At 41.5% G+C, this 20,755-nt stretch overlaps 1 protein-coding gene across 3 annotated transcripts in view; it reads right to left on the reverse strand.

Moving 5' to 3' along the window:
* The window catches only part of LOC108929000 (vascular endothelial growth factor receptor kdr-like), a 43,712-nt gene that overhangs the window by 16,227 nt on the left and 6,730 nt on the right, over positions 1 to 20,755 (reverse strand). For all 3 annotated transcript variants that reach the window (XM_018743263.2, XM_018743265.2, XM_018743262.2), the window contains 17 exons: positions 20,128 to 20,218; positions 18,851 to 19,062; positions 16,340 to 16,467; positions 15,021 to 15,186; positions 14,704 to 14,840; positions 14,348 to 14,513; positions 13,797 to 13,917; positions 13,472 to 13,641; positions 11,918 to 12,071; positions 9,400 to 9,532; positions 6,022 to 6,124; positions 4,352 to 4,639; positions 4,055 to 4,201; positions 3,616 to 3,744; positions 2,214 to 2,317; positions 1,956 to 2,091; positions 1,283 to 1,387 (listed from right to left, as the gene is read on the reverse strand). In XM_018743263.2, coding sequence (XP_018598779.2) covers positions 1,283 to 1,387; positions 1,956 to 2,091; positions 2,214 to 2,317; positions 3,616 to 3,744; positions 4,055 to 4,201; positions 4,352 to 4,639; positions 6,022 to 6,124; positions 9,400 to 9,532; positions 11,918 to 12,071; positions 13,472 to 13,641; positions 13,797 to 13,917; positions 14,348 to 14,513; positions 14,704 to 14,840; positions 15,021 to 15,186; positions 16,340 to 16,467; positions 18,851 to 19,062; positions 20,128 to 20,218 — 2,490 coding nt within the window. The remainder of the gene's footprint in view (positions 1 to 1,282; positions 1,388 to 1,955; positions 2,092 to 2,213; positions 2,318 to 3,615; positions 3,745 to 4,054; positions 4,202 to 4,351; positions 4,640 to 6,021; positions 6,125 to 9,399; positions 9,533 to 11,917; positions 12,072 to 13,471; positions 13,642 to 13,796; positions 13,918 to 14,347; positions 14,514 to 14,703; positions 14,841 to 15,020; positions 15,187 to 16,339; positions 16,468 to 18,850; positions 19,063 to 20,127; positions 20,219 to 20,755) is intronic.

The raw sequence follows: 20,755 nt of genomic DNA on the forward strand, positions 1-20,755 counted from the left end.
CTAAAATCGCTTAAGACATTATGTTTTGTTCTCAGAAGGATGTAAGATACGTCTTTCAAGCACGCAACCTTGGAAATCTAATATGATCATGGGATATGTGCAAGGAGCATTTTTATGTTGTTCATCCCCATGGTTTTCAGAAATGCAATGCGTTATGTAATGAATGACATTCTTTAGCAGTGAGGGTCTGTCAAACATATTTGTATTCATATCCTTCAAAATTTAAGTTTTAGATCTAATTTTATTGAAGTCTCCATTTCATGTTATTGAAAGAGAAAGATCTTGTGGATTAAAATGTATGTTTATTGTGAGTAATCTTGGTAATTTCAGCCAGAAACTACTTATAGTCTCAGCTGCAAAAATACAACCTTAGAAAAATTCTGAAAACATTATGAGCAAAACATTTTTTGGTGAAGGAGCAATGGTGGAAGAGGTTATCCTCTTATGTGCTTAATCAGTGATGACTGAAGCTCCTTATTCCCCTGGCCTTATAAGTGAATTCTCACAATTTCTCATCGTTAAAATCCCACAGTCTTTCTCCCCTCCAAAACATACAGTAACACAGATATTTTAAGCCCCACAAGACATTATGGGCTCTAAATGTACTGCCTCCTCCTGTTAGAGTTGACTTTGGGTGCATGAGCTGAGGTCCCTTTAGCTCAAAGTGACATGATTAACGCTAAGGAAGGACCTTGGCTGTTAAGGGAATTCCATAAAAAGTGATTTATCACTGTGAGTATAATCACTGGATCACAGGATAATTACTGTTTCGAACATTAATCTTCAAAATGTATAGTGCTAAGGGCACAGATGAAAGGGTATATTATGTTAACCTTTGTATTCTGCTATTAAGGCTCTAAGGTGATTTTTTGGCTGAGTTTTTGTTTCCAGTTTCCTACAGAGAATAACTATGTCATATTAAGACACATATAAGAGGCATGTAATTAAATTACTTCAATTAATCTCAAGACAGGAATTCATCATTGTCATCACTGTCATTTCAAAGAACTCCTATTTCAAACACACTAAAAAATGTTGATGTTTGAATATTTGTCATGCATATTTGTATTATCTCTGAATAATGGACATTATAGGCAATTTATACTTTTAGATTTTTTTTTTCTGGACTAGGCACATGTAATGAAGTGATTCTATATTTAAAGTACAATTCAACTAGAAAAAATTTCAAATAAAGATGCTTTTAATATTCTGACAGTCTAGAAACAAAAACAATGCCTTTTTTAGTGAAATACTTAAGACAATGCAAAAAAAAAAAATCTACCTTTCAACATTTTCACAGCCACTGTCTTGCAGGTAGAGAGCTTGTCAATCCCAAATGCAGAGGCCTCCACCACTTTACCAAAAGCTCCATGCCCCAGGGTTTTACCTGCAGGAGAAAGGTTTCTTTGGCAAATGTGACTGCATAGGAGCATTTTTTCACTTGAAAGTCATAACTCAAACCCTAGGATATGCTGTCAGGAAAGATATGGGCCTGTAATTAAAACAGCCTGCTGAGTTTTTCATAGCTGGGCCAGCTCTCCATGGGGAATTTATGGGTCTGGGGGACAGCGGCTGGTCTAAGAAGAACAATGTTGGGATGTTTAATTCAGAAATATCACACATGAAGCGCTTCTGTTCCACATCATCATTTCGATATAGATAAATTAAATTTGGAATCAGATGTACCAGATTTCTTTGTGTTAGAAGTTTACATAGCCTCAATATTTGTTAAATAATTGTTTGAAGGAGCAGTGGGAAGTGAGGACTGCATCACCTATGGATCTGATTATAGAGGTGATATTTGACCAGGGATCACTATTCGTTTGACACAATAAGAGTACAAAACAGTGATCTTTGGACATATGAGATCTCTGACCCAGCCTAAGAGTAAAAGCTACCACTTGGCCCCTGAGACAGACAGTGTACCAAGGTCGTGTGCCTGGCCCCATGCTTACCCAGCCTTAGACGGTCTCTGGGAAACTCCCATTTGCTGCTGTCATATGGCAGGCGGTCACACTGCTCATCTAGGGGCATCTCATCTGGGTCCATGATGATGGACAGGTAGCCCCTCTGGATATCTGCGGAGCTTGGCTGAAACAGGAGACTCAGGTTTTAAGAATAAGATTCCGGTCCTGTACAACTCCACATGAGAGGAAACATTACTGAAAAAATTAGATCTTACAGGCATACAGAGGATGGAGGTCTTGTCTTACCTTTTTCAGCTTGCGAATGAAGAGGACCAGCATTAGCCAGAGGAAAGTGGCAGCCACACCAGTGCATACTAGGATTATAACCTCTATGTTGGGCTTGTCTTCTTCTGAAACAGCATCAGGAAACCAGTAATGTAAGAACCACATGACTGGCTAATACTGATGCTGACAGTTTCTGGCATACTGGAGGAAAATGGTATTGGACTGAACCTGAAAATTACTGCTCTGTCTGAATCCAGTTGTGCCTGAATCAGTCCTTACACCAAAAGAGGTTTTTCAAGCCCATGTTTGAACCACATTAAATTAAACCATCAGAACAGGTTCTTTCACCTTAATACTTTGACTCATGATACAAGTAATAGGGTGTGATGACTATTTATTTTTCAGTGTCACCTCTATGCCCTTTGTATTGTTACTGAAACAGTAGCGATGGTATGCAAGTATGCTGCTTGTGTTAAATACTGCTGTCACAGAGAGGAGGTAGAACGAAGAAGAGTTAGAACATTTTGAGAAAAGGAGAGATGACTAATTTGTAACAGTTTTTTCATCATACCTCAAATCACAAAATCTTAATGCAGCATATCCTAATGATAATCATATATTAAAATAATTTTATAATTCTTCATGTATTGAAATAATATACAAATTATTAAATTGAAAAAGGTACTATTAAACTCCTGTGGAACAGTCTTTGTTGGCGGTAATAAGATGGATGTGTAAAAAGGACATGGAAAGGTTAAAGCAGGTCTTCAGCATTGGTGCCGTTAAGAATTCCAGTGTATGACCTGGCAACCTGGTCTTTGGCCCCGTTATTCCTTGTTTCAAGTTTCATGCTACTTTCATGAGCGGACCTCTTCTAAAAATGTTCATGATCATTAGCAAACCTCTTCAGAGAAGCCAAAGAGGTCAGTTCCCAGGAGTGAAATCCCTACAAGAACTCATAGTAAAAGCAAAGAGGAATTTGCTTTCAGTAGTAACTCTCTTGGGTGTCTCTAATTCTGAAGCTATTTGTGGCAATGGCTAAAACAAAAAAGTATGACAAATTCAAGCCAGCAAATATTTTTGAAATGCCTTTGCATACCATGTCTTGTAAACTTGTGAAGATTTATGTAAGCTGCAGCTGATATATGCTGTTTATTTCATAGCTGGAGAAAATGTGCTGTTATTTAAATCTTCTGTACGATATGCATGTACATCTATGCTTAGTACAAAAAATGAATGGACATGGCTTCGTAGAATATATTATTTTTCATGCATTTAATACAAACAGAGACTCGGGATCATATATTGTGGAGTGTTGAACTGTTTGATGTGTGGTTTACTGGAATGGTATGAGGGTATGTAAAAAGCATTTACCACAATGTTTATGGGGAGCAGAAGATACAGAAAGGTTCTGGTGACTGACCTACTACGGTGATACTGGCAGCAGTCATCACTTTCCCTTCACTGTTGCTGGCCTCACACTTATAGAGCCCTTCTTCATCTTTATTCACCCGTTCAATCGTCAACAACCCATCTGCCGTCATTGTGATCCCTGAAGCACAGACAATTTTCACGGAATCAGGACAGTCTGCTTTCACACTACCTCCAGGCTGTGTCCTTATTGTTATTATGCTGTATGACCAATATACATTTTTATAACTAAAATGCTGTCAAGCACATCTTAGCGAAACTGTTTGTTATACCTGCGTTACATACATTCTGTCCTATCCATGAAAAGAAACGGTTTTTGTCTGCTTAGAAGAAGAGTTCAGTTCAACTGCATTCAAGTACGGAGGAGCAGCATAATTCTTAAAAAAAATGACAGTAGCAAGGGAAAGTAAACATCTTAAAATTGTACTTACCAGGTGCAGCCTGCACAAGCTTGCCATTTTTGTACCATGTAATGAAAGGGGGCGGAACCCCATGGGCATAACAAGCCAGGGTCAGGGTGCTGCTGCTGTTGACAACCTGACTGGTCAGGTTCTGCCGCAACCAAGGGGCTCTCCTCTCTGGGTGCCGCAAAACAAACACAGGAATAACTGGTGACTGAATTATATTGTTACACTTTTCACCAACCAAGTGGCAGCTCATTCATTAACACTTAAAGCACAGATCTTACTGAAAGGGAAAAGAAAAGATCTTGCGTTATTTTCACTCACTCTCAACGCTGAACTTGGACGTTTTGGTGACAATGTGTCTTGTGTAGCCGTTGAGTGCGTGACAGGAATAGCCCTTGGCGTCAGTGTGCGACACGTTCCTGAGCGTGAGTGACAGGGAGATGGAGTGTCGTCCCATGTGCAAGGTAACGTTGCTATTGGGGACTGTGTGGTTCACTGGGTCGACCCACTTCATCTCTGTATAGAGGTACCGTGTGCCTCTGCAGGTCATGTTGATGTCATCTCCTTCTATTGCTTTTTGGGGCTCAATTTCTAAAGGTTCTGGGTGATCTAACGGACAAATAAAAGACAAAAACATAAGGTGAGACAGAATACATATATAGAAATAAATATAAAATGATAATAATAATAATTATTATTGTTAATATGAAAACGTAAGGAATGAGTTGTTTCATCTTTGCTTTGAAATGGTGTGTAGCCATGTCCAGCACAACACAGCAGTACAGTGGAAAGACCAGCTGGGACACTGGGACTGGGATTGTGGGGTTGACCAGGTTTATTCAAAATACTGGAAAATGTTCTGGCTTCCATAAAAGAAGACAGCTGTTGTACTCATTCCATTGCATTCCTCTGCTCAGCATTCCTGTGGTCCCTGCTGTAGCCACCTCTGGGACGGTACGCTCTGTACAGTTCCTCTGCCCTGGCTGAGTCATAGCAGTACCCCAGCCTGTGAGGTTTCCCTCTCGTACCGTGGAATGGAACACATCCACACTATAGGTACCAGCTGGTTCAGAAAACTGCTTTGGGTCTTGAACACAGTGGATTACGTAATTGAATTCACGCATTTCATTTGGACTTTTAAAACTCAGGAAATGCTTGTAAGGACTAAATTGTAAAGGAAGACACATGAAAGCACTGCAATGGCAAAATAAGAGTGTAATATAAGACATTAGCCATAATAAATACATGATGTGTAATGACAACTAAATTCTTATCATTTATATTCATACAACGACTAAAACAAACACAGCTAAACATGCCAATATTATGGTATTATACAGTGAAATATGACCTAGAACATGTTGTGTTTACTCATTATTAATGTATGGCCCTGACAGAGTAGTCTGGTTTCAATTAATTCCCCCCCCGGACATTTAGTTGCACAATCTGTGCACTCTTGTCTTAGCATTCTGGTTCATTTGGATGGAAGGATCTATATAATGAATGAATAAAAATTATGTACTGGTTAAAACAGAAACAAACAAGTAAATTTTTTCCTCCATAACTGTATTTTAGAGTAAATTAAAAATTATTTCTATTTTTCATCAGGGATCTTCATTGAAAATGTCCCAACTCTACAGCCAGCGGTTTACTAATTTGAGCTGATTTCTTTGCAAAAGACTAATCATTATATCATATGGAGGTTTCCATCCAATTTCAAGTTTGTGTTGTCATTTAAGGGGGTGCGGTGGCGCAGCGGTGCAGCGGGTTTGGCCTGTGCCTGATCTCTGGCGGGTCTGGGGTTCAAGTCCTGCTTGGGGTGCCTTGCAATGGACTGGTGTCCTGTCCTGGGTGTGTCCCCTTCCCCTTCAGCCTTAGGCCCTGTATTGCTGGGTTAGGCTCCAGCTCGTCAGGACATGTGGTTTCAGTCAGTGTGTGTGTGTATTATTCAATAAATGTTGCAGTAGTAGCTTTGCACTAGTCCCACTTACCATCCACAATGAAAGGTATGCTCCAGTTGTGACTGCCATTTTCATTCCACACCAGGCAAGTGTAAACCCCCGATGCTTTTGCTGCTTCCACCACTAGTGTGCTCTGTGCAAGAAGAAAAGCAGCTTCCTCCATGAGATGCTATGACGTGTACTTTCAAACATACTAATAAAACACCGCTGCAGACATGCAAAATATCAAAAAACAAGGTCCAGGTGGGTATTTTCCTGTAAATGGCCCAGGTTCAGTCAGCTGCCATTCAGATGGGGCAAAGGTCAATTCAAACCTGACTCTTTCTGTGTGCAAGGAATTCAGATTAAGCAAAAGGACACATCTGGGATTTAAGAAACAACAGTGCTCCATTGAAGCAGAAAGACTGCATGTGTCTTGTATAATTTCCTGAAGAACATTCATGCAATGACTTTCAGTATGGGTCAAGTCCACCACCATTAAACATTAGCCTGTTTGAAAACTAAAGCACATATAAGTACAATTTGGCAAGGAGCCAGGTTACACGCTTCTGTTTTGTGTTCACGATGACACATATTTCATGTTTTGCTACGTCAGCAATACTTTAAGATGTCAGTTTTTCTTCTTGAGATTTTGTTTGGTTTCCTGTCTTTTGTGCTGTGGTATGATGAGCATCTAAGAGTTACAACTCTTGGGTGTTTGATGCATTTTATGTTTTTAATCATCTGCTAAATGTCCCACTTAGGAGTGGTATGTAATCATATCACAAATAAGTCTGGAGACTCCAGAGTCAGAATGGAAGTTGAGTCACCTGCAGGACAGAGACAGAAGTTGCTTATAAAATTGCAATTGTAATGGTTTTGCTGCACAGCAAATTTAATGATTGTTCATTTTTTGATACTCTTGAATGGATTGACTTGTCCTTCTTCACACTGACATTTCATTTCATGGCCTCTATACTTTTAACAGTGCCTTTGCAGAAAATACAACACTCTGACTGTTAAGTATGTGTTCATTAGTTTACCTTAAATGTAACCTGACCTTAAAAGTCCAGTGAGTGCATCCAGGATTTTTAACTCGGCCCTTCCTGATGACCTGATTAGATGCCCCCCCATGCCCCTGTTGCCACCATGACCTCTGTCTCACTTGACAGCCTTTACAAGGAAACCTTCTGAGACCCACCATTGCCTTGTTCATGGGGAACCAGGATTTATATAGGGTGACAGAATGGAATTTGCTCCAACAAAACCACGCCAACGCTCCCTTGTTATCGGTGACCCCCATAAAGCACCAGCATCGGCTAACAATGTCTTGTAAATGTGTTCCTCTCCATATATCAACCTAAGTTCCTTTAACACATGAACAAACACCCAGGAAAACCATTTTCATTTTAAATTTTAGTGTCAATTTTAGTGTCAATTATTATAACAATTTCAATGTCAGTTATAATAACTCATTCTACTTCTGCATTGCAGTGCATCATTATAGATGATGACTCTCCGCAGGATCAGATATATTGTCTCTTTTCATTAACTTAGTCATTTTCTTTGTTGGATGAAACTGGCAACAGTATATAATTTATTATGCTGGAATGCTATTCATTTTTAAGGATTAATGTTAGTGTATGATATGCTAGTCTTTGTTCATATTTTAATGTACTTTACTGTCTGGATTTCATTTAGCAATGGATTCTCCACCCTTGTGTGTGAAGGTGACGAAGAATGAGTGGCCTAATATTCATAGTATCTACAAATAGCCTGGTGTTTGATTAAGTTTCTCCAATAAAAAGTCTCACGGGGACAGTTCCTGGAATGTGTATAGCATTCATTTGGAGCTTTGAAAACTTAAGACTCTGTGTATACACAAGGAAAATGTACAGTTAATATAGGTGGTACACGATTTACGATGGTTCGATTTACAATTTTTTTTACTTTATCATGGTGAGCTGGCAACAGACATTCAGTAGGCACCGTACTTTGAATTTTGAATTTTGATTTTTTTTCCCGGGCAAGCGATATGTGGAGTGATACTCTCTCGCAGTGCTGGGCAGCGGCAGTGATCTGCATCTCCCAGTCTGTAATGCTGAGGTGGTGTGTATTAGGTGTATTTAAGGTATTTTCGACTTATGATGGGTTTCGCGCAATGTAGCCCCATCGTAAATCGAGGACCACCTGTAAGTGTTCAGACCAAAATAAAAGCAACATCAGTGTCTTTGACCACAGACAACTAAAAGCCTGCAACACAGGAACAGGGCTCATCGAAAAGTCATGGGACTCCTTCGCCACAGACTTCCTGCGGTCATATCGGAGGCATTTTAAAACAATGCTGCCTTCTGAGGGCCAGGTCATACCTACAGCCTTGAGCAAAAGACTCATCACCTTCCATTTGAAAGGCACAGTGGGCCATACAAAGGGAGTTAAATCATAATAAAAGTAAAGGTACCTACTATTTTTTCCCCATGTTTCAAATGTAATACAATAAGGAAGCGTATGACACATGGAATAGCACAGGCTACATACTGTGCATACTGCGTCTGACATAGTGTGCAACTGCATTCACCCGAACAACCAGCAGCCAGTGTTTCTGTGGAAAGGGTCGGATAAGATGATTTCCCTTGTTACTAAAGAAAGAGTCGAAATAAAAGAACGTGCAATCAGCACCATACCATGCACACACGCATAGTTGAGAGTCATTGTTCTGTTGGGAGATCTTCACAGTCCAGCGGTTTCCCACAGAAACAGCCAAGTAGCACACACAAGCTAATGGCGGATGTGTTATTTAGAGGCTTTTTATTTTATGCCGAGGGATGTCTGGCAGATCGCTCCCCCAGCGAACCACATGCACATGATAAGTTTATACCACACTAAAACATTTCCTTAAACATAAGTCCAAATGTATAATTTAGACCAAACGTAATCAACAGCTAATTACTGCAGGAACATGGATTTGTCTGCGTGGGTTCGAATCTCTCAATTTTTTTGCATACAATTACCGTTTTCATTTATATTTCAAAGCTGTTAAATAACTTTTAAATGACTGACAATAATAATTGCTTCATCAGTGGCCAAAGAGAAAGGCTAAATGATGGATGACTAATAATAAAGTTACATGTTTTTTTTTTTAATTTAAGTAACAATCTTGTTGAAAACAAATGGAGTACAGTCAGGGATGAAGTGTGTATTCACTGTGTGTACTGTATTAAAGACTCTCCTTAAGAAGCATGGCCCCTACTGCAGCTTAGCGCTGCCAAAGAGAAACTTGCAAAATTGCAGGCGGAACTGAGGGGTGCTAAAAATTCATTTTCTGTTACTGACTACTTCCGACTCCTAGCAAGACCAACGAAATTAGTTCATATGTCAAATAAACGTAAAGTTATGCATGAGTCGTGACAAAAATAACAGGGTTCCCACCTTGTTCTTGTGTTTCGCGGGTGAAGGCTCGGCTATGATGGAGCCAATCATGTTATAAGGGTATGCAACGTTCGTGCTGCTTCCATCCTCTTCATAAAACTTCACAGGTTTTGGTTCAGAGTACAGTTTGCACCTGACAGAGGAGAAGAAAGTGCGTTATCGTGTGCTATGACAGAGTAAGTTATAAGGCTTTATAAGCATAACATTAAACAAAATGTTTTATATGGTGTAACACACTTTAGTCATACTTTAAACAGTCATGCTTACAGAATTACTGTACTTAGGATAATGGACAACAGCTCTTGGTTCAGACCAACAGGTTGAGCTAAGTCTCTGCGTGCGTATTAATGGTAAGTACTATCTATGTTTTGTGTGTGCTAGAGGTCTGTACCTGTGTACCTGTGTATCTGTATGTATGGGCTAACCCTATTCGTCAGTTTAATTGCATTTGTCTGCCTCCCACACCCCCAGAGTGCTCGCGTGATGAGGGTTTCTTGCTACGCATGTGTCCATGCGTCTCTTGTGCTGGAGCTGATGGAGGAAGTGGGGCTGGGGCCTGACCATTCGAAGGAGAGGAACAATCAGATTGATGAGAATGGGAGGCAAACAGGAAGGCCTTGGGAATACTTCACCCCCGCTCTCCCACCCCCCCAATGTCTCTGGACAGAGGAGATAAGACTGAACTGCAGGACTTGCCGGGTCAAGGAGGGAAACTGGCTGATCAGATTTCTCACCATGAAGATAAAGACTCCTCCATAAATCTGCTTCTTCACTTCACCCGTTACCTCCAGCAACTCTAAACCACTTCCTTTCATATAAAGACCTTGGTTTATTTTTGGCTTAATCTTATCTGCTCAGTTTGGTTTCAGCAGGGTGTATATTAAGGAAATTCTGTTGTTCAAAACAAACACATGGACAATTTGTCCCCTGCTAAGCAGTGGCTGTTCGTATCTCAAAGGCTTTTGCTCATTAATGGTTCATAAACTGTGCTTTTGATCGACTGCATTCATAGGCTGCTGTTGGCAGACGCGACTGTAAACTCTTTAGCGCTGTCAAAAGCTGTGCTTTGCCAACACTCAGCCTCACTTCCATTTCTGTGGCAAACAGGAGCAACCAGCATACAAAATCATTATCAGTAATTAAAGAAGCACTTGTCAACCATGTTACCTGAAGCACAATGTAATTATAAAGAATGAATTCCTCTCTGTGAGCCCTGAAATCCCAAACAAGTTTTTATATCGGTTTTCATTGAGTGCTGCTAATGGCCCTATGGTAATGGGTCTTTTGTGCTGTGTGTCTGGAGCTCAAAAGACTCCTGCTGTCGCTAACGCGGCTGGCTCTCTGGGAGTGTTCATCTTGTATAGCATGGTCCACATAGGTGCAGACAGCACCGAGAACTGCTTCAGTCTGCGACCTATAAGTGAGCTTGAGAGAATTGGGTGAAGCCTATACTGCCCCATCAAAGGTGCCAAAGGCAAAGGTGGTGACTGCTTTAAGAAGCAGTCATCTTTTATAAATGCCCTGTCACTAGGTTTCTGTCAGCTTCTTGCTCCTGAACCCTCTCATCTTGTCATAAAAAGGGATCCTTGGGTCAAGGTTCAAGGTTGCCTACTTCAAGAAGAACAATAGTGCAGATGGCTGAGAAAACCGAGGTAGAGCAGATGTCAATGAACCAACCCAGACAGCTAATTGGTTTGCCATCCTAACACTGCCAGGGACAGACAAAGGGCTCAGAAGCCCAAAGGCTGTTTCACAAAAGAGATTACACAAATAGAAAAAGAGTGCTGAATGAAAAAATTAGAAAGTATTTCTCGGATGAGAGGATACACAATTCCACATCCTGTTCCCCTTCCGGTTCGTTCTTTCAGTAGGGTGTTCATCTCATATGGCCTGGGTGACTCATGTATTTTTGAAATCCTTCCCTAATTGGAAGAGGCAATGCAAATACGGAAAAAAGACCGTTCGTCCCGGACATGACTGCGGTGCCATCTGCAGTGTGGGCCGGGAGAAAGATTTCTCAAAGATGTTGATTACTTTGACAATTAGAGGTTGTTCAAGTTGATGGTAATCAAGCTAAACACCCTGTGTCTGGAGTACAGTAAAATCTAAACAGTCACATTAAGGCCTTTCCAAATGTTGCTGTCTGAAATAATCCAAGGACACAAATAACATTTTTTGGTCAGGAGGTTACGGCCTGTATATGTGTCTACGCAGAAAGTTTCGAACAAATCAACAGGCTGGAGAAAAAGACAAATTATATCAAACATCCTGACTTGCATTCAGTGGTGTTTAGAGTGTGATAAGGAGCTGACTGTATTCAACATGTCTGCGATAGGCATAGTCTGAATTAGTAAACCTGCCATTCCATACACCTTTCACCTTTTCTTTTTAAATAATTTTTTTCTTTTCTCATCCCATTTTCATCATGAGCAGAGTTGCTCTAATTCTGCCTCCCAAGGAGGTTCTTGGTGGAATCAGTTCACATTAGGAGGCTGAATAAAAGGATAATGTCAATTACCACTTGAGGTTGGAGTCGGGGTCACATGGTTGCCACTTCCAGGTAATGCTGGGTAAGGGATTGCCTTTGGCTGTGCAGGTGAGACGGTGTTCCTTTCCAAGCAGGTGGGGCTGACGCTCCAATGGAAGCTCCTCCTCTAAGATACTTGGTTTTACTGGAGTGGGAAGTGAAGACAGACCATCCAGGTAATATAAATCACAGAATGGCTGAATCAGAGAGTGGACTGTCACACAAGTAATCTATGAGTAACTTTATTGCAGTGCAACTGAAATGTGAACACTGCATGTTTATGTGGGGCTTTTTGGATGTTATCGGATATATTATGATTGGACAATGTCTAAAGTGCTACCAGGAATCCCATTTTTTTTTCTTTTGCCTTACCTTTACCTCAGCCATGAGGTGAACCAACAAATGACTTCAATCACACACACACACACACACACACACACACACACACACATTTTCAGAACCACTTGTCCCATACGGGGTCGCAGAGAACCGGAGCCTACCCGGAAACACAGGGTGTAAGGCCGGAGGGGGTGGGGACACACCCAGGACGGGACGCCATTCCGCCGCAAGGCACCCCAAGAAGGACTCGAACCCCAGACCCACCAGAGAGCAGGACCCAGTCCAATCCACTGCGCCACCACACCCCCCAACTTCAATCACACACACACACACACACACACACACACACACACATTTTCAGAACCGCTTGTCCCATACGGGGTCGCGGGGAACCGGAGCCTACCCGGTAACACAGGGCGTAAGGCCAGAGGGGGTGGGGACACACCCAGGACGGGACGCCAGTCCGCCGCAAGGCACCCCAAGAAGGACTCGAACCCCAGACCCACCAGAGAGCAGGACCCAGTCCAATCCACTGCGCCACCACACCCCCCAACTTCAATCACAAATTAGTAAAATATTTTTATTCTGGGATGGGGTGTCAAGAAAATCATCGCAAACACTGTATACAAGAATCCCTAGGTGTAATATTAGAGTAGTAGTAGTGGGGAATCATTATTTTCAGCAGAGATTTGCAGTCATTATGTTCTATGAATGTCTCAAGTCTTTGCAGAGAATATCAGTTGCCATTTTGTTTTTTTTTTGCTAAAGCGCTTTGTCTTAACAGAGGCAAATGTCATGGAACACATGGGACATAAACTCCCTTGGTGCATGTCTTCTGCTGGCTGGTCAAAGGTCAGCGAGGAAGAGAACCTGGGTCTGGACTCAATACCACATAAGAAAAAACTAAGGTCTAGAGGGGGTGAGGGTGAATTGGAAAGAGAAAGCAGCTGGAGGGGTACTGCACACACATTGAAACACACACAGAGATGTTCACAGGCCTTCTCAAGGATCTCTAATTGAGGCCAGCTGAACCCTTCTGTCAAGTTAGTTCAAGAAAGAATAAAGCTAAAATTCCTCATTGGGACTGCCTGGAGCAGGGAGAGCATCAGGATGCTTCATGAGCCTACACATCTGTGTTACATTGTGCTGTGATTCTGCATGGTATGGCTGAGAATTGACTGACTCAAAGGATTGCCGCATACCTACCTCCAACCTCCAAAACGTATTTAATGTCCTCGTATAAGGACCGTTCCTTGTTTCCCACACGCATGGTGAAGTTTCCTGCATCCTCTGGCTTAACGTCTTTAATGATGAGATTGTAACCCGCAGGCTCATAACAGGTTGAGTCTTCTTTGATTGGAACGTCGTCCTTGAACCTGCAGAACAATAGAATGCAGGATTGTGGGGTTTTAACAAGACCTACAAAATCACCCTGATCGGAATAGAAATTCCTCATAGTTTTTTTACTACAAAGACACACTTCAGCTTTGCCTGTAAGTACTTCAGGCTGTAAATTTGCCATCAGTCTTACCACATCACAACGTTGGGAGCTGGAACTGCATTAACCCTGGGTCCAAACTTCAACATTTTTTTACCTTCAAGAACTTTAATGACTTTGTCGCCTTTGTAGGATAAATTGATGAAAGGATGCTCTAAGGATGACAAAGAAAGCAAACAAGTGGTGAATTTTTTTTTCCAGAAATAACCCACACACACACACACACACACACACACACACACACACTGGCTGAAGCTGCTTGTCCCGAGTGGGGTTGTGGCAAGCTGGACTGAAGGGGAAAGAGACACACCCAGGACGGGACGCCAGTCCGTCACAAGGCACCCCAAACGGGACTCGAATCCCAGACCCGCCAGAGAGCAGAGCCCAGCCAAACCTGCTGCGCCACCACGCCCCCCCCCCGTCCAGAAATAACCATTTTCCTCAGAAAAGGAAAGGAACTGCTCGTAAGGCCAAGTGGAGGAATCATACAATGGGTCATGTAATCAGGGTATTACAGAAACTTGCCATTCTAACTTTTCACCAACAGAATGTTTCTGCCACCCTTACTAAAGGGGGATACTCACCATAAATGATTACTTTAGCTGTCAGGTTCCTGATGTGCTTATTCTCTGCTGTGCACTGGTACCGGCCCCTGTCAGTGATGGTGACGTTTTGCAAGGTCAGAATGCTGCTAAAGGTGAAAGGTGGAGATGGCCCATCTGGAGGCTTGATAGTGTGGGACCGATTCAGCTAAATACAGAAACCAGAGAAGCCAAGTGAGCTTCGACTATGTTTATCCCTCAAAAGGAACCTACACCAACAGCAAGGTTCTTTGGTGTAGACCACCTGCTTATGGAAAGAACCATGGCTATACCTTTGTCTAGACTGGAAAAACCTTAGAAAACTGAGAATTTCAACAGTTTTGAAAGAGCAAACTTACTGGCTTGCCAGGATAGTCCCAAGAGAAAGATATCCTCCCATTGTAGGTGGTCTCGCCAGAGCATTTGAGGGTAAGTGTGTCTCCGACTACCAGTCTCACACGATCCGCGCTTATCTTCACGTTCTTCATCTCGGTTGCTGGACAAACAAGAGGAAAAGTATACAGCCGCAATCAATTAGTTTTTCTATTCAGTTTTTTCTGACCAAAACATACAGAGTGAGGAGAGAAGTTGAACAACTGGAAAAGGTTCTTCTCTGTGGTTCTCCTAGAATCTTGGTGGTGATTCCACATTGACAGGAGACAGTGGCTGCACTCACAGATCCTGTGGGGAATGTAGTGTGACTCATGGCGGATGTGCTGGCTTCCAGTTGTGGTGATGCACTTGACTATTCTGTAGTGGCTGCCAAAGGGGTATGGCATCCTGAATCCAAGCTTTGGGTCCCAGTCCGCTTTCTCTTCAAACTCACGTGACATGCTTTGTTCCTAGATTCAGAGACATTTAGTTATTCTCTCTTTGTAATTGTTTCTCTAGCATATATTTTTATATAGTTGAGGAATGGGCTTAAGATGAAAATTAGTGCGAGACACACTTTTTACAGTTTTGTCTATTTCTAGAATTTATAAGAGCAGTGAATAAAAATTAATGAAGTTTAATAAGTTGGGTAAGGTTTTAGAAGTTGAGGTAAATATTGTGTTGACTGAACCAAGACCTCCACAGAGGTCTTTCCCAAAATGGAGAAGATTCTGGTAAATGCCTATTTTGAAAAAAATTATAGTCATCAGCTTAGTGGCTGATTCTTTCTGTATACAGAAAACACAAGGTCTCTCCAAGTTCTCACACTCTTTCTCTGAGCACAAAGTGTCCAAAATGCAGCCCACACCATTTTCCAATTCTGACATTCAGGTACTGCATTTCTTCACACATTGCATTTTCATTTCTTTACAATTTGCAATTTTGCATTTCTGGCACATTTTTTCTTCAGCAATCCACTTAAAATCAATTATTTAAAGTGTATATAATTGATTGATTCATATATGGCAACTGATCTTTATTCATTTTCTTGCTTTTATCTGTAAAACAAATATTGTCATATAAACATTTCCTTTTTTAGACTCATGGTGTTCTTTAGTATTCTCTTACTTAGGGGCAGGATTATTAAGTCAGGACATACATTTCACTGAAGATTTCAAAATGCTAAAATAACAGCAAGAACATAGACACAATATACACAGTACAGTACAGAAGATGTTAGTGTTTTAAACTTCTGAGTTTACGTGTCCTTTATGATTGGTTTCATGCAGGACAGTTAACATTCTGGAAGTGTATGTTTCCATATTTTCCGATGTCTTTAGACAGAGAAACTATAAAACATTCTGCTGGTAGCAGAGAATGCTTCATGAAATGCTGTTCAGTGGGTGTAGCTTCACTTATTTCCATTGTTCATTCTACAGTCAAAAGGCTAATGCTAAAGTTGGAGGGGCCTGATCTTCAGTAACCCATGCCATTTTAAAGGTCAGACATATTTTTACTTCACCACACAATACTTAACTTCCCAGAACTTTGAGATGTGATGTGAGTTCTGATATGGCTACCCATGGGGTTAGAGTGATTCAACCAATTAACAAGATTCCTTACCACTTTCAGAGTGACCGCATAGTCAGGAGAGGTGGTCCGGCAAGGAATAACCAGCATGTCATCATTATCATACAAGAGGAGGAGGTCAGGGTTTGGATAGTGCTGTTGCACGAAAGGATTGGAGTCATCTGTTGAGAGATCATCGCGTTATGGTTAAATGGATACCCTGACTCCTTCAGCCAGGGCTGTATGCAAAAGTTATATGGTCTGGAAGCTCTAATTGCTGGCAGAGATAAGATGTGGCCACTTGACCAATAACGCTTGGGTAGGTAGCTGGATGTTTTTCCTTCACTGTTTTTGGCAAAAACTTGAGCTGCATCAAGCAGTTTATACTGTAGTTGTCCCAAATGCCACAAAAAAACAACATTCTGTACAGCCAAGTGAGGCTAACCAGAGGACAGACAGTGACCGCAAACATGCCGTTACTTCAGCAATTTCACAGGCCAGTGACCCCAGGTCTCCCTTTTTTACATTTTGTTGAGTGTTGACTCTTCAGACCTGAGCACAAAGGCAAGGCCTACAAAGTCTCCCAGGGGTGAAATGAAATATCCCTGCCAAATTTACATCGGCTCTCAAGCCAAACAATTCCCGCCCTTGTCCGGCATTAAGCAAAGAAACAAATCAGCGATGGAGTGATTGTACCGCCACTTGTTCACAATGGACACGGCAAGCACTGGGGCACTGGACGGCGGTTACTTCAGAGTCGTGCTGTGGGAATGCATTAGGACAATAAACACCACACTTTGCGCTTTGCGTTGGTGTTCCTGATCAAAATATGAACACTTTGTGCTGGGGATGTGGGAGCCAGAATATAAAAATAAACATAGAAAAATCATGTCATAAACAGGGGATGAGGTCTGAGAGGGGCTGACTTAGACTAAACATGAGACTGCCAGGTCATCGTAGACGTACAATGTGACTTAAGACGGTGAAAATCGGTTTCTCAAAGGTAGACTCAAGAATGTCTTTTGTGTTGCTCAAACTGTATGCCCTCTGAGATTATCATTTGCATAACTGAACTTGACCCTTACAAAAGTATACGAACATGTACATTCTCATGTACCACAGCAAAGTAAAACACATTGTTAACCATGTTTAGTCTCCTTAGTGAAAGACTGCTGAACATATATAAAAACAGTTTCATTACAAATTCACATACGTGGTGAAAAACTAAAATTACACTATAGACAGAACCTTGTTTACTGGAGATTCATACACAAAATTTGGTATTATTAAGAAAGTATGTATGAATGTTTTCTTTTCCAGCAGTCTTTACAACTGTAAGTAGGTATAAAATTATTTTACGTATGAAACTGACTAATTCTGAAACAATAATGTCCGAGCACAGAAAACTGAAATCTTTTTGCACTGTTATAAAAAACTCAAGACATCATGCTAGGTAGTGGGGTGGCAAGGGTTGTTGCTGGAAGGTTTCAATCCTATTTCTGTTACAGTGCCTTTAATCCAGGTACCCCAAATTACTTTAGTAAGAGTACCTGTTGTATAAATGGGTTAATGACTGCAAATTTGCCACCCTCATTCTACATCAGCTTGCATAAAGATGTCATCTGAACACAAGTTAGCATTATTATCTGTCTCCAAATGCTTCACGACACAACTCTCTCAAGGCCAGTTTCCTTTTATCAAGCAATATCAGACTCCTGAACTTCTTAGCTGTGTATTGGCAGTCCTCCAGTGAGGTACTTTGGCTTCCTGTGTTCAGCTGAATGGTTTCCCTGAGACACAGCATGCATGTAAGCCAAAAACACCTTGTTCATTATTTATGGTGCAATAATCTGCAATAACAGGAGCTTGAGAAGTGAACAATATTCAGAGGTTGGGGGCTTCCAATTATTTCCAATTTATTTGCTCTGTGTGTCCTCCCCCATCTACCCACCTATCCCTGCAAGATAACAGATGTGGTCATCCACTGGGCTGCAAGCCCAGTAAATTAAACCCCCCCTCCCCACCACCATTGTCACACGCTGGTAATTACGGACCATCGCGTCACCAAATTCCCGAGTGATTTGTAGCTTCCTGGTTGGTTAAAGCTATGGGATGGAACCTTTCTTCTCTTCTGTTTGTCTGGTGCTTTTCCAGGTTTCATACCATGGAAGAAGATCTCAGATGTTTCACTCTAGAGTACTTTGCTCTGTTTGGTTTACATGGTGCAATCCATTCAAATTGCAAAAAGCATGACTGACAAAGAGTTTGTTTAATTAGCATATTGAGAATTAAGACTCAGCAGACGACTCTCAGTAAAACATTGAACAGATGAAAACCTTAAAGCAATGAAAAGCCAAAAAAAAAAAAAAATTCAACAAAAGTTAATGAACACAAGTGACCTGAGTAACCACTAAATAAAAAGCGCACTGCGAGATCACGGAACTATTGAAATTTACAGTCCTCTGGACCATAGACTTCACAGTTATTGGTGGGTCAGTTCCTGGTGGACCAAAAGGCTAGCCCAACAGGAACTGCTGATGGACGATGCAGCACTCCGGGCCTCACCTCTGACAAAGACATACGTGGCCTTTTCTTCAACTGGAGTGTGATTGACATGCATGCAGGTGTATAAACCAGTGTCGTTGTGAATCAGATCCTCCACAACCAGTCGACTGCAGTGACTGTATGGGTGTTTCTCGCAGCCCTTATCCGCCACCCACACTCCAGATGAGGAGAGGTTCCTCGAGGGTAGCTTCCACTGCAGTTGGGATGAGCCTCTGTCAACAGGACAGCACACAGGGATTACTAGTAAGCATGACATTTTGCAACAGTAAAATTGTTACAGACCAAGAACCAATTGTCAATATGACATTTTTATTAATCTGTGCCACAGTTCAGTGCAAATTATGGTTGTTGTATCTTTGAAGGCTGAAATGGAATTTCTAAACAATGCAGTAATGTTGTTAAGTAGAAGACACAGTTCATTCCTTCCCAGCTGAAACACCCTGTTTAATGTAAAAGTGTGACAATAATTATATCTTGTCAACCAAAAGTTTTTGTGAACTTCTTCACTATACAGAAAAGCGTGACCTGCCTCATCACCCATCATCTGATAGTTGTAATTTTCGCGTGGGAATGTTTTTTCTGGGACGATGTGTTCAAATAGCATACATTTCAAAGCTACTTCTGAGGGACCAATTAATCCTCTCCTAGGGGACTATGGACATGTCTCGCATACCATTGCCAGCACCACGAGCGCGACGGGTCGACCGTGCACATGGTGAGGAGATGGAGCAGCATCTATCGCAAGGCCATGTAGGGAAGCGAGACATTGGAGCAGATCACCAGGGTTAGCATTCCGGGTGAAGCTTGGGAACTGTACAAGTCAGGCCCTTGAGAACTCATTTTTGCAGAGGCATCTTGGGTAGGTACCTCTGAGGATAGCTGACAAGGATGGGCCAGCGGAGCTGCCTGCTGTGGCCCCTATATATTGTGTCAGTCCAAGGGATGTGGCAAGGGACATGGGATATGGCTGCACTGACCACAACCTCCCCTGACAAGTGAGTTGCGTCTAGGGCCAGAGACTGTGATCCCAGCCCCAGTGTCAACTTTGGTCCATCCATCCATCATAACCAATGAAATCTTTGATTTATCTATTTAAAACTTTTCTGTTCCATTTCTATAATTTTATATGTATTCATGCATATGTCATTTGTGTGTATATCTATGCATGTAATAGCAAAAACTTGAGAGTAAGTGTGTGAGCAAATTTACAGGACATCCACTCCTTTACCATGCTTCTGAACACCTAGGGATATTTGTGACACAAGGTGCCACTTTACCTGCAAGTGAGGGTCAACTTGTTCCCAGCATGCTTCTTTAGCGTGTTCCCGGCCGGAACTATATGCAGGGAGGCCTCTGTGACAGTCATCTCTGCAGGAACATAGCATCCAGATAGTATTGTTAATAGAAAAAACAGTCATAGTGTGGAACGATGCATTGAGAGGACAGTTTGCTGATGGGCAGTACTGAGCAATATTGCATGTAGGAGTCAGACGTGTATCCTTCTGAAATTAGCATTCTGATATTGCCTTTTTGGATCATTCAGTTTATCTTTTGCACTGTAGAACATCCTTGATAATTGATAAATCCTCCTTCATCAGAGTCTTACCCTTGTTTGATTTTCAGGGGAGGTCTTACTACAAGCCAGTTGGTTTTTTGACCTCTCCAGCACACTCGGTTCATATTTCTGCAATTCTATTCTTGTGTATTCTTTTTCAGGCACATTAAATGATAAATAATAAAAAAAAGTGAATGTTGCTATCAAAACTGGGAAAGTAAGAAATTATTTCAGCAAAGATGGTGCTTCCTATTTTGAATGAGTCACCTTCCAGAGGAATTATTTCATCCACCCAGAAAAGAAGCGTTTCACAATATTCTCCTTCCGACCACATTTGTCATTTTTGTATT

This window comes from Scleropages formosus, chromosome 14 (genome assembly GCF_900964775.1).
Source record: "Scleropages formosus chromosome 14, fSclFor1.1, whole genome shotgun sequence".
Taxonomy (NCBI): Eukaryota; Metazoa; Chordata; class Actinopteri; order Osteoglossiformes; family Osteoglossidae; genus Scleropages; species Scleropages formosus.